Source organism: Carassius auratus, chromosome 30 (genome assembly GCF_003368295.1).
Source record: "Carassius auratus strain Wakin chromosome 30, ASM336829v1, whole genome shotgun sequence".
Classification (NCBI taxonomy): domain Eukaryota; kingdom Metazoa; phylum Chordata; class Actinopteri; order Cypriniformes; family Cyprinidae; genus Carassius; species Carassius auratus.
The window spans coordinates 21,730,766-21,742,975 of NC_039272.1; the positions used below are offsets into that span (position 1 = coordinate 21,730,766).

General features: G+C 34.6%; 1 protein-coding gene across 1 annotated transcript in view; it reads left to right on the forward strand.

The window, feature by feature from the left end:
- setbp1 (SET binding protein 1) overlaps window positions 1-6,954 on the forward strand; it is a 55,863-nt gene extending 48,909 nt beyond the window's left edge. The window contains exon 4 of the mRNA XM_026212143.1: window positions 3,411-6,954. Within this exon, the coding sequence (XP_026067928.1) occupies window positions 3,411-3,919 (509 nt within the window). The 3' untranslated portion in view covers window positions 3,920-6,954. The remainder of the gene's footprint in view (window positions 1-3,410) is intronic.
- Window positions 6,955-12,210: the final 5,256 nt, after the last annotated feature.

Genomic DNA, 12,210 nt, shown 5'->3' on the forward strand with positions numbered 1-12,210 from the left:
ATGAATTCACGGCATGACGACAGCACCTTTTTTATAATAAGGCTATTAATCATTGTGACGGGAGTGTCTAGTTTAGAGCAGATGTTTTTTTTTTTTTCCATTAAAAGCATTATATCATGTTGTCTAACTTTTACTATGTCCCAGTCAAAGCTACAAAACAGTCAACGAAACATATGTCTGTGTGTATAGACAGATAGTTGGATAGATTAAACACATATGATTTAAATTTTAGCAATTAATTCTGTCTGGGTTCTCGTTAGGTACATTCCACAAAGAATAAGGTGAGGTAAAATGCTAAATAAACGTCTTCATTAGAAACATCCCCCTCTGACAGGCTTTTGAAAGTAATTCATTATACATCAGTGAGCACATATGGTACAGATTGAAATTCTGACGGGGCTCTCAATGTACAGATCTTTCAACTCTCTTAACCCTCTTTAAGTAAGGCAGGCTTTAACGTAAAACTTAATGCCACTCATTTGCTAGCACAGGAATTACACGAAGGATTTCCCTTTGATCGTACTGGTATAGCGTTTCATCTTTCTTTACACTGCATACAAGTTGTGCTGCTACTTAGACTCCAGCAAGCAAGAAAACCCCTATTAAAACCATTACTAATGCCAGTGCATGATAGCTTTTCAAGCAGGTCTGCACCCGCATTTGCTTAATGTATATTTTGTGTATTAAATGAGTAGCTTGCCTTGAAAGTCGACTAGAGAACTTACACTACTGGTTTTTTTTTTGTAAATCGCTTACCTTTGAACTGTGGAATTCGGTTGCCATGGCAACAGGAAGTAGGCCTCCACTACCGTGTAGAGCGGAGCTGTGGGGACAGCGGTGAGGCAAGTCCATAAATTGCTGCCTCTAATGAAAACATTGTGCACAGGATGCAGGTAGAGATTTCAGGGAATAAATGAGTTGTGACACTCCCTTTGAAAATGAATGTCTCTGTCCAATGATTTGTTGGCACTCGGGAAGACTCTGCAAGTTTCCCAGTGATAAACTGAGGCCAGAGAGGGAAGAGCTCATGTTTAGTCAGGCACACATTTAACTTTATTGAAACCAAATGGGCTGAAGGAGCCCATGCACAGCTGGTTTGTGACCCATGCACCCATTTTTTTTTGTTTGTTTTGTTTTAACTTGCATCCAAAATTGAACGATATTAATTGCGAAAACTGAAATGCATCGTTTCGAAAGTGCGGTTGCTGTTTGATTTAACGATGCTCATAAATGCTAAACGAGAGATTTGTTGATGGATTATGAATTATGGGGCATATCCTGTTTTTAGGTTTGCACAGGTGCACTCTTAAGACAGTCTTAAGAGAAAGCTGGAAATGCATAGAGCGCCCATGATCTCGAACATCTTCCACAATTAAAGCTCTTGTTTGTTTTCATGGAAACCTACCAGATGGAGTGGCAGTCAACAAGAAAAGAGAAAAAGAGACCTCTCCAGAGATATGAAAAGAGTGCAGGAGAGATCTTAGATGTGGAACACACATTTTAGGCAGCTTTAGGCTGTCTGAACTCATTTCAATCGAGGCTGCCAGAAACCCAGCATTTCCTCTGGTCTGGGCTTCCTTCCAAAGCTCCAACGTGAAGTGTAGAGGCAGTAAATTAATCACAAATGTATCTGAGGCCTCATAGTTTATTACTCGCGTTCACAGATGCATCTATTCATTGTGAATGTGAGCTCTGACTATATTCACTGATAGACTGATAAGTGAGAGGTTCCTGATGTTTCCTTATTATGTGCATGGATGCAGTTATCCACATTTCAAGTGTTAAGTGAGCTGTTGCTTCACAAGCTTCTCCTCTCGTGGGGCATTTTTCATGCACTGTTAGACTGACAGCTGATAATGATAAACGGTATGACTCAACAAGCTTGGCTGTATCAATTGCTATCAGATCTCTGTATATACAGGAATATTTATACACCAGCTAATACAAATTAGAGTGTTGACACATTGGATTGTCACATCATTAAGCACAGAAGAAAGTTTGTCTCTCTCGGTCTGGCTGCATACATCATGACTCACTCTGAAGTCTTGAGTTTACTTTAGAAATATCACCGCTTCAGCTAGCGAGATGATGTGCGAATCAATTATATTATAACAAACGACTGGCCAAATGTTTACCAGACTGGCTTAGCACATTTTTCATAATCAGTGTCTCGCTGTAGCCAGGGATGGGAAAAACAACGAATTTCATTATTCCAGTTTGATTCCTCTTTAACGATTCCAGTTCCTTAATAGTTCCGTTAATGATTCTTTTAGTACTTTTAGAGACTAAATATTTGGAGCAAAGAGATGCAATTCTCTTGCCAAATGATGAGATAATTGTAATAATAAATTATTTTTAAAAAGTTTTCGCAAAAGGACTTTCTAATGACTTTTTAAATGTCTTTTTAAAAGACAGGCGATATTAATGCAGTCCAATAATTGGCCTTAAAGGGTTAGTTCACCCATTAATTACTCACCCACATGTCATTCCAAACCCATAACACCTTCGTTCATCTTCAGAGCACAAATTAAGATATTTTTATTGAAATCCAAGAGCTTTCTGTCCCTCCATAGACCGCAAAACAACTCAAATGCTCAAGGCCCAGAAAAGTAGCAAGGACATCATTAAAATGTTGTTATAAAGCTACAAGAACACTTCTCTTCTCTTCTCTTCCATGTCAGCTTATATCATGTGTTCATGGTAGTACCATAACGCATACGTGTGCATTCCTCTGATTATCCAGGTTCTACATCATAACGCTGGCTCCTGCATCAGCAGGACTACACTAATGCGTTGTGATACTCTCGTGAACACACGTCAAAGTCTGACACAGAAGATAAGAACTGTTGAATAAAGTCTTTTTTTTTCTGTGTGTACAAAAAATATTCTCATAGCTTCATAAAAAAAGACAATTTGAACAATGTCTTTACTACCTTTCTGAGTCTTGTATGTTTAGTTTGTGTTGCTGTCTATGGATGATCAGAAAGCTCTTGGACTTCATCAAAAATATCTTAATTTAAGATGATTGGAGATCTTATAGCTTTGGGATGACATGAAGGTTAGTAATTAATGACAGAATTAAAATATTTGGGTGAACTATCCATTTAAGGACACTGTCAGAAAAACTTACCAATTACTGATTAAAATCTCACAGGTATCCGTCATTCATTAGATCAGTGTATTTGGGAGTCTTGACTGTGCGGTATATTTTGTGAAGTATTAACGATGTTGCTGTGACACTGAAGACGTAGTGCAGGAAACCTGGTCAACGCAAGGGTTTTATTTTCTCATTCCAGAAGCACAAACCGTTATTGGAACCAAACAGTCAGTCACTTATTTCTGTTGTTGTCTTTTAAAGCAGAACTGCTTTTTGCCATTCTCATTTATTTCTTTTGTCCTTTCCTCTCCAGACCCCGGTTCCTACAAGAGAAGGCACAAGCACAACGAAGTGGACGAGATCCAGTGTGACATGCGAAAAATGTGTGCCTTCTCCAAGATCCTCACCACCAAGAAGAACCTGGATCACGTCAACAAGATTTTGAAAGTCAAGAGGCTTCAGAGGCAGGCCAAGACCGGGAATAACATGGTGAAGAGACGCAGAGGGAGGCCGAGGAAGCAGTCGCTTTCTCTCGAGGAGGGATTACTGGGTCAGATGCCAGTTCTAGAAAAGTGTGTGGATCTTCCTGGGAAGAAGAACCATCACACTGGTCTGGTTCCTGCTCAGCTTGAGTTCTCCAATCACGACTCCATCACAGATGCCATCGAGTCAGTGGTACACATGGCCAGATCCCAATCCAACACACAATCCACGCAAGGAGGCAAGCACTGGCACAAAGTTCAGCCAGAGCTCCAAATCGAGCGCCCAAACCGCAAAGGAAGAGGGAACAAGAGAGTAGAAGCTACTTTCACCTCACATTAGAGAATTCATGATGGTGCACTGTGAGTTAGCCTTGTGCTTGGGTCCTTGTATCGAGTTTATTTTTTTCTGAATTCTACTGACACAGTTTAATGGGCATTCTCTGAGAATTTGGATCATGGTTGTGGTCTAAAAGCTCCGCTTTCGGTTTGATATGGTATGATTCTATAACACTTTTTTTTATTGGTCTCAAGGAGACAAACTGAACTTTTACCCTCCCAAACCCCATAACCATGAGGATGTTGAAACTATGGCTTCAGCCATAATCTACCAGCACATGAAAATGAACTTCAATGACAGTACTGTGCACTTTTTTTCTTTCTCGTTTTTCGTTTCACTCAAGCACAAAGCACAGATCTTCTGGCAGAGGTCGATTTGGAACAACAGGTCACCGGTTACTCACTGCTAACACACACGCTTACATAGGCTTGCCTGCGCTCAGGTGTGTTTCAGGCATGAACTAATGGCAATACTTTTGGATGAAACCCATTCCAGTGATGTTTTGATGGCTATCAGTTCACTGTACATAGAAACATATTCTACTAACATTTCAAATTCAGAGTATTTTAGATCTACCTATACTGTCAGCATATCAAATCAAAAACCATGTAAAGTTTGAAATGTTTTTTTTTTTTTTTTTTAGTTTTTAACCAAATATAAGTAGAAAGCTTGTTCAAATGGAAAAACGAAACATATTTAGTCGTGTAATCTTAACGAAGTGGAAACACTGCAGATCGAAGGCTTGTTGACAACACAGGACATCAAAACACTTCCCAGTAGTCCAGGCTCGATGGAAAAAAACAACAACAAAGCACTTATTTCTTTTCTCTCTTTTTTGTAGGAACAAGTTTGAGTGGGCTGAAGTTGTACACAGTGTCAGAGTTGGTTTTTCGCTTTAAATAAGTGAGCGTCTGGACGATATTTTCATGATCTGACTGGAAATCAAGGTCTTATTCGAGTGTCTTTCGAGAATGTGCCTGCTCTTGTTAAACGAAACAATAAAAGTATGTCTATATACCTGTCAGTATTAGATATCAACATGACCAAAGTTTCAGTGTAGTGGTGTAACATAGAATAGATGGGTTTCAGTTTAGCTGCTGGTGTATATTACTATGAATGGTGTGGTGGTGTGCCTATTTGTCGTTTGGATTGGAAAAATAATGTAACCGAATGTACGCTGAAGACTATTTAGGTGATCGTCCTGAGCATAGGACATCACAAACTAATCAGACACGTGTCCTACGCCGTTTTAGATACAAGTTACTCTGATATACGCGATTTGGAGTCAGGATAGATTTGAATGTGGTCCTAATTTTTGAATAGCTTTCCACTTGTTCGTTTTTTTTTCATATATGTGCCTTATGTTTGTCTATAAATCCATAACATGTTCAGGTACTAGAACACATAATGGCAAGATATCAGTCTATAATGTACATACATGTAATTTGCTGCCCTGATGGTAATGTGTTTATCATTTCGGTACACCTTCTACAGTATAATAGTCTTCATTTTAACTATATAAATACATTCTTACAATATACACGTATATACAGTTCTTTGACAAGACACCAGTACACCTATTGATAATAAAAAATACAAAATATCTCTTGAAACAAACCCACGCAGGGTTTTTGACATGAATACATGCTTATTTACTATGCATCAGGTTATGGCTGTGAATCCACTGACGCATAACTTTCTCGCATCACCTTAAATCTGAAGTCTGAACAGTGCTAAAACTGACTATCATATCTTTCGCAGTTGTCTAGGGGAGGAAAATCAGCCTCTCAGCATTGCAGCCTTAATCAAATGTTCATTTCGATAAGTTGTAGTCCCCTGTAAATAGTCTACCATCTGTGGATTGCTGTTAGAATCATATCAATATATTGCACTCACAAAGCAGGACTTACAGAGTGTCTAAAGACGCCATGAAGCATTCTGTCCTCATGAAAACTCGCAGTGCATTGAAGCTAAAAGAAACAATATATGCCGGCAGCTATTTGCCTCAGCCAGTTGTACTGGGCTTTTTGTAGGATGCGTCCAATCGCGCTAAACACCTGCGAACATTGCCAAAAATGTTGACCTTTTATTTGTGCTTTAAGCACCAAAAGCTATGTGTTCAAACAAAATGTGCACGGTAGCAGTTTTCTGAAACATGATTATAATAGGTTAGTCAAACATGGCTTTGGTAACAAGGCCTGGCAGCTCAAATTTGTCGGCTTCTATGATTTTGAAACGCCAGATATATTTTCTCCACCAGCTGATAAGTGGTGCCTTGTGAAGTTACGTGTATTTTAATTTAATTTTTTGGACTTTGTGTCATGTAAACATTACCGAGGTCACCGAGAGAATGTCATCCACTCAAACGTAGTGTCGTATTTTAGTTTGTATTGCTATTAATGAAGTTACAATACAAGTGAAGTGTTAATCAAAAAGTAATATTGGTAACAAGGACACAGCAGAAGCTCTAATCTCTCTCCGAATTCATACATATGGTGTCACGACCATTTTGATTTCTGTATCTGCATGCTCTATTTGATTGTATGCACACAAATTTTGAAGAAGCCGAGAAGTATTGAATTTCGATTTGAATGAGATCTTATACATTGTTTGATATGTTTTTTTTTTTGTAATGGATTTTAAATTCATAAAGCATTTTGTACATTGTATGGATATTAAACACAGCAAATAATGGACGTATATAGAAAAGAATAAATACTGATATACACAAACATATGCATTGTATATAGAATGTATGTATACACATTCATGTTTTGTGTAACTGTGTATACAGACATGTTTATAAATACAAGTACTAGCCTGTATATATGTACATACATATAAGCTTGCATGTGTTTGGTCATGTTTGCCATTCATGATCTTGTAGTTTTCTCCTCTTTTATTATTTTTTTTTCTTCTTACTGTAAAGCTCGTTTGTGCCGCCGTCTCCGGTGAGCATTGAGCACTTAAAATACAGTTGATCTTGTTCATGTCATTCATTGTGCAAAAAAATAATAAATGAATTTATCGAGAGCTCACTTCAGTGTCTTTGCATTTTTTGCATAGTTGTTGATATTCTAGTGACACTGAGCAAACTGATTATATTTTAGAATATTTAACAAAAGTTGTACACCGTTATTCAAAAGTTTGGGCAAGTAAATTTGTTTTTTTGTTTTTTTAAGTACTTTTATTCAGCACTGATGCATTCAATTGATAAAAGGTGATATAATGTTTGTAACAATGTAAAACTCTTTAATATTTCAAATAAATAAATGCTTTTGAGTAATATTTCAAATAAATCACTTCCAAAATACATAATATATGTGTGTGTACTGTGTATATTTAATGTGTATATAAATACAAACGCATGTATATAGTAAAAAAAAATACATTTATATTGTAAATTTAGTTATTTAAATTATTTTATCAATGTATACTGTGTGTGTGTGTGTGTGTGTGTGTGTATTTATATATACATAATAAATATACACAGTACACACACATATTATGTAAACAAAAAACTTTTATTTAGGATGCAATTAATCATTTGACAGCACTACAAATAATCCTTAAAAATGCAGTTTCCACAAAAATATTAAGCAGTTTAAATGTTTTCAATATATAACTGTCTGAGCAGCAAATCAGCATATAAGAATGATTTGTGAAGGATCCTGTGAAACTGAAGACTGTTAAAAATTCAGCTTTGCCATCAAAAGAATAAATTAAGTTTTAAAATATATTAAAGTAGAATATAGTTATTTTAAATTGTAATTATATTTTACCATTTTTATCTAATAAATGCAGCCTCAGTGAGCAACTTCCTTGAAAAAAAAAAACTAAACAAAATAAAAGTCAATGTGTTATATAGTAAATCACTTCTAAAAGGTTTGTCACTTCACAGATCCTAGTTTTCATCTGCATATGTTCCTTTACTTACCACTGAACTGCAAATTTACAAATTGAACGAACGCTATATTAAAAGTGCGGAATGTCAATATTTGTCTTTTGTACCTGTAATTGGTGTCGGTGTGCAGTTTAGGACAGGGAATCCCTGCTCATCAAGCTCTACACCTCATACAGTCCCTCTCACTCCATTATTACAACGCTGCATAGTAGAGATAAACGGATTGGCCCGGATCCCAGCCGTTGGTTGGTGAAGACGAAGTGAAAAGCATCTAACCATAGGCCTGTGCCTCTGTAAAATTCCTGTTGCCATGGCAGCTGGGTGAACTGCCCAAATATTCCAGTGCTCCACTTGGCTTGAATAAAATGTCTGAAGTCAGGCCGGTGAACGCATACTGCATCTGCAACGCTGCATCATCTCGTCAATGTTATGTGTCGTGCGGAAAATTTGAGACTGTAATTTGTGTTGAAAAGTCATAATTGTGCTTTGAAATAGAAAACAGATGACAGGGCTCTGGCTATTAGAGGTAATGGGGTGCAGGTGATAACGAGGGGTGTTTGTGTGAAGCCTGTTGTCGTGATTCATCTGTGCCACTACTGCTATGCCATGTTACCCCGGCCCTAATTACCGTATGTGAGTGAGGACTTGACATACCTATAAAAAGAGAAATAAACAAGGCAATTTCATCTGCTCTTCCCTATTAAATAAACAATCAGAAAGTATCGATAAATTACAATTTCCTTCATTTGAATTATTTTATTATTTATTTTTATTTGTTTTTGCAGTATGAAATAAGAAGTATCTCGAAATGAAGAAAACAGTCAGAAGGTATCTATAAAATAATAATTTAAATAATTGTAATTAATTATTTTATTTATCTATTATGTTTGTATATATTTGTTTATGCAGTATGAAATTTAACAGTGCCACAAGAAATATAAATTATTAATTAAATGTATTTATTTATTTATTTACATTTACATTACATATAGATTTATTTTACACTTAGCAGACACTTTTATCCAAAGCGACTTGACAATCAACAAAAGAGCAATGATACACGAGTGCTGTAAAAAGTCTCAGTTTGCTTAATTCAGTAAGTAGAAAGGTTTTTTAAATATAATAAATAAAAAGAAAACAGATTAGAAAAAGAACAGAGCAAGCTTTTTTTGCTTTTGTTAATTGTATAATAAATATAAAGAAAAAAATGGAATACAAAAAGAATATAGAAGCGTTAGTTATTACATAATAATAACAATAAAACAAAATAATATAATAATAGTTATAATCCATTATGTATTTTTATTTTTGTTTGTATGTTCTTATTACATTTTATTAATATTTAAAGTAAACAAACAAATAAAAATTAAAACTTCTCCCGATTTGTTAAATAAATAATATATTATCATTTTATATATATATATATATATATATATATATATATATATATATATTATATTCATTATTAATTCGTTTAATAAATGAAGGTTATTACATAATGATGATAATAATAAAAATAGTAATACATTCTGTTTTTTTATTACATTTCATTTTTTATATTTAAAAATAAATGTAAAAAAATCTTCTAATAATTGAATGTTAATGTTACAGAAATTATATTATTATTATTATTCTTTTATAAATGATTATTTATTTATTTCTTGCAGTATGAAATAAACAGAGTGGAGTCAGGAAGTGTGTCTAAATAAAGGAATAATTCCAGTGAAATGGGGCTCTTTAACTGCGTCTGGTTTACTGTTCAAATGATTTTGACCCAGAGCCTGTCATTATTTGTATTTTTTTCTAGGCTGAAATGCTTTCAGATTTGAGGGCTTGCACAGAAACAGGGCTACGTGAGTCCTCCTGCGTGCACATATTGCATCAAACTGATTGAAAATCCCTGTAGAAAGCAGAAATATTCTATAGCAAATCACTTCCTCTCCATCTGCCTGTAATTACCTCAGCTTGAATGTAGCCCCCCTTGACTCCCTCCCATCTACTATTATTGCTCAAAGCACCACTTACTATTTGGGTTGTGCTTCACAGTGTGCATATAGGCTATGTCGCAGGACGCAAAGGATGCTATTCTTTATGATTGGCAACTGGCAGGGTAGCAGCTGCGGTTGCTACGGTGACAGCCTGACTTGCAGCAATTTGGATAGCGAATGAAGCTGTTAGTGTTTTGAGGACGACGTGATGAGGGTTTTAAAACAGCCGTCAGCAGCCCCCTCACTCACCAGAGCAGAGGCAGAGTGTCATACTGTCTCTCTGTCCCCTGGGAAATCTTGATTTGTAGGGATGAATGATAAAAATCCCATATAGCACAGATCATGTGTGAAGATGAATGAAATTAAAAGGCACATGTTCATGACAGAAATTAAATTGGGTGTTTTTTGATAGTGTAAAAAAAAAAAAAAAAAATGTATAGCCTGAATGCACTGTAAGTCACTTTGGATAAAAGGGTCTCATAAATGTGAATGTAGTGTAAAGCTTGAGTCTCAAACGAGCAAATTAGACCCAAAACTGAGTTTCATAAGACTCACCATCAACCATGGATTTTTAAATTCTTAAATCGAATAAAATATTTAATGTTATTATTTAATAAAATGTTTGGGTATAAACCAGACTGACAGACAGAATTTAATCTTGGTCCTATAGTAAAATTATTTATATATACTGTATGTTTACTGTATTTTATAAACTGTCACATCATACATTGTGTATTATTATAAAATTCATAATAAAATTTCAATATAATAGTATATAATTGTTATATATTTAATAATAATATGAAAATGTAACATTAGTATTTGACTTTTGTTTGTTTGTTTTATTTCTTATTATTTCCTTTATGCACTTTCAAGCAGCATTTTTAAAGGAATATCCTGGTTTCAGTACAAGTAAAGCTCTAGTGACAGATTTTTTAAGCTTACAGTTGTTTTAATAATAATAATAATAATAATAAATTTTTTATTGTTTTTATTTGTGTTACAATTCATTAATATTTACAAATTTAATATTTTAAAATAAATACATGAATATTTCTCCCAATTATAGCATGTTAAATAATGTTTAATAAATAATAATAGATATAAATTATTTTTATGATTATTAATTAATTAAGTAAATAAATGAAGGTTATTACATAATAATAATAGCAATAATAATAACAATAAAATAAAATTAAAATATTATGTGTTTTATTTTTTCATTTGTTTTTATTACATTATATTACTATTTAAAGTAAATAAATAAATATAACTGATATTTCTCCCAATAATATACATTTAAATAAATAATATATTATTATAATATTTATTTATTAGATTAGTTCTTAATTAGGTTAATAAAGTAAGGTTATTACATAATAATAATAATAGTAGTAGTAATAATAATATATTGTTTATTTTTTTTTTTCATTTCATTATTAAGCTAATAATTTACACAGTAATAATAATAAATTATTTCATATTATTATTTATATATATATAAAAAACAATGCACTAGCAAACTGAATATTGTTAAAAATCATAGTTGTAAAATATTTGTATGTGTTACAACTGAAGAAATGATTTGCCCCCAGGTGATTTTAGTTTGAGGATTTTACAATATTCCTCTTCAGATCTTCAAAACTCTTCGATCGCTCATCCCTTTAGCAGTCTGCTTGCATAAGGAAACTACTTCTAAAAGCCCCATCAATCATACGTTCACTCTTTTCCTTGTACTATTTTTCCTGCGACTTGAACTTTAGAGATTTACTTTCTTGTAACTTTGCTTTTTCAGTGCCTTGATTCTCTGCAGTGACTCCAAGTCTTTGATTGCTCTTCCCGAGAGCTACTTACAGGAAAGCTCTCCCAGCAGAGCACTCAGGTTACTGTTTAGTAAAAAGGCGCTTTTATTCCCAGTAATTAGTGAGGCTAACTCAAGGCTTGGAGCAAAGCACGCAAGTCTCCTTCTCCGGCTCTCTCTTTCCAAACATACAGAGAGGATCTGAAACGTTAGGTCCTCAGACGCCGAGGTGAGACATTTTTCCTACGGCACAGCTCTTAAAACATTATAACTACACTGTTATGTTAGTGTCGCATGTCTGTTTTGTTTTGGAAACACTTCACTCTCCCAGCTTCATGGGACTCGCTTGTTTTTAGGATGACTGCACGGTGGCCACTCAATATGATCAATGTGTGTAAGTGTACAGGCTGCAAAGATGTGTCTTCAGCGCTAGGAAGAAGCTGGTGAGAGATCACTAGCATTGAGCAAAGCACTTAACACTCGATTGCTAGAGGCAAACTGACCCTCAGTCGCTCTGGAGAATTAATTGAATGTGAAACGGTGGATGACTGTGACATTATGTAATGCCACTGAAGTCAGAAATGGCAGAAAGTAATACGTT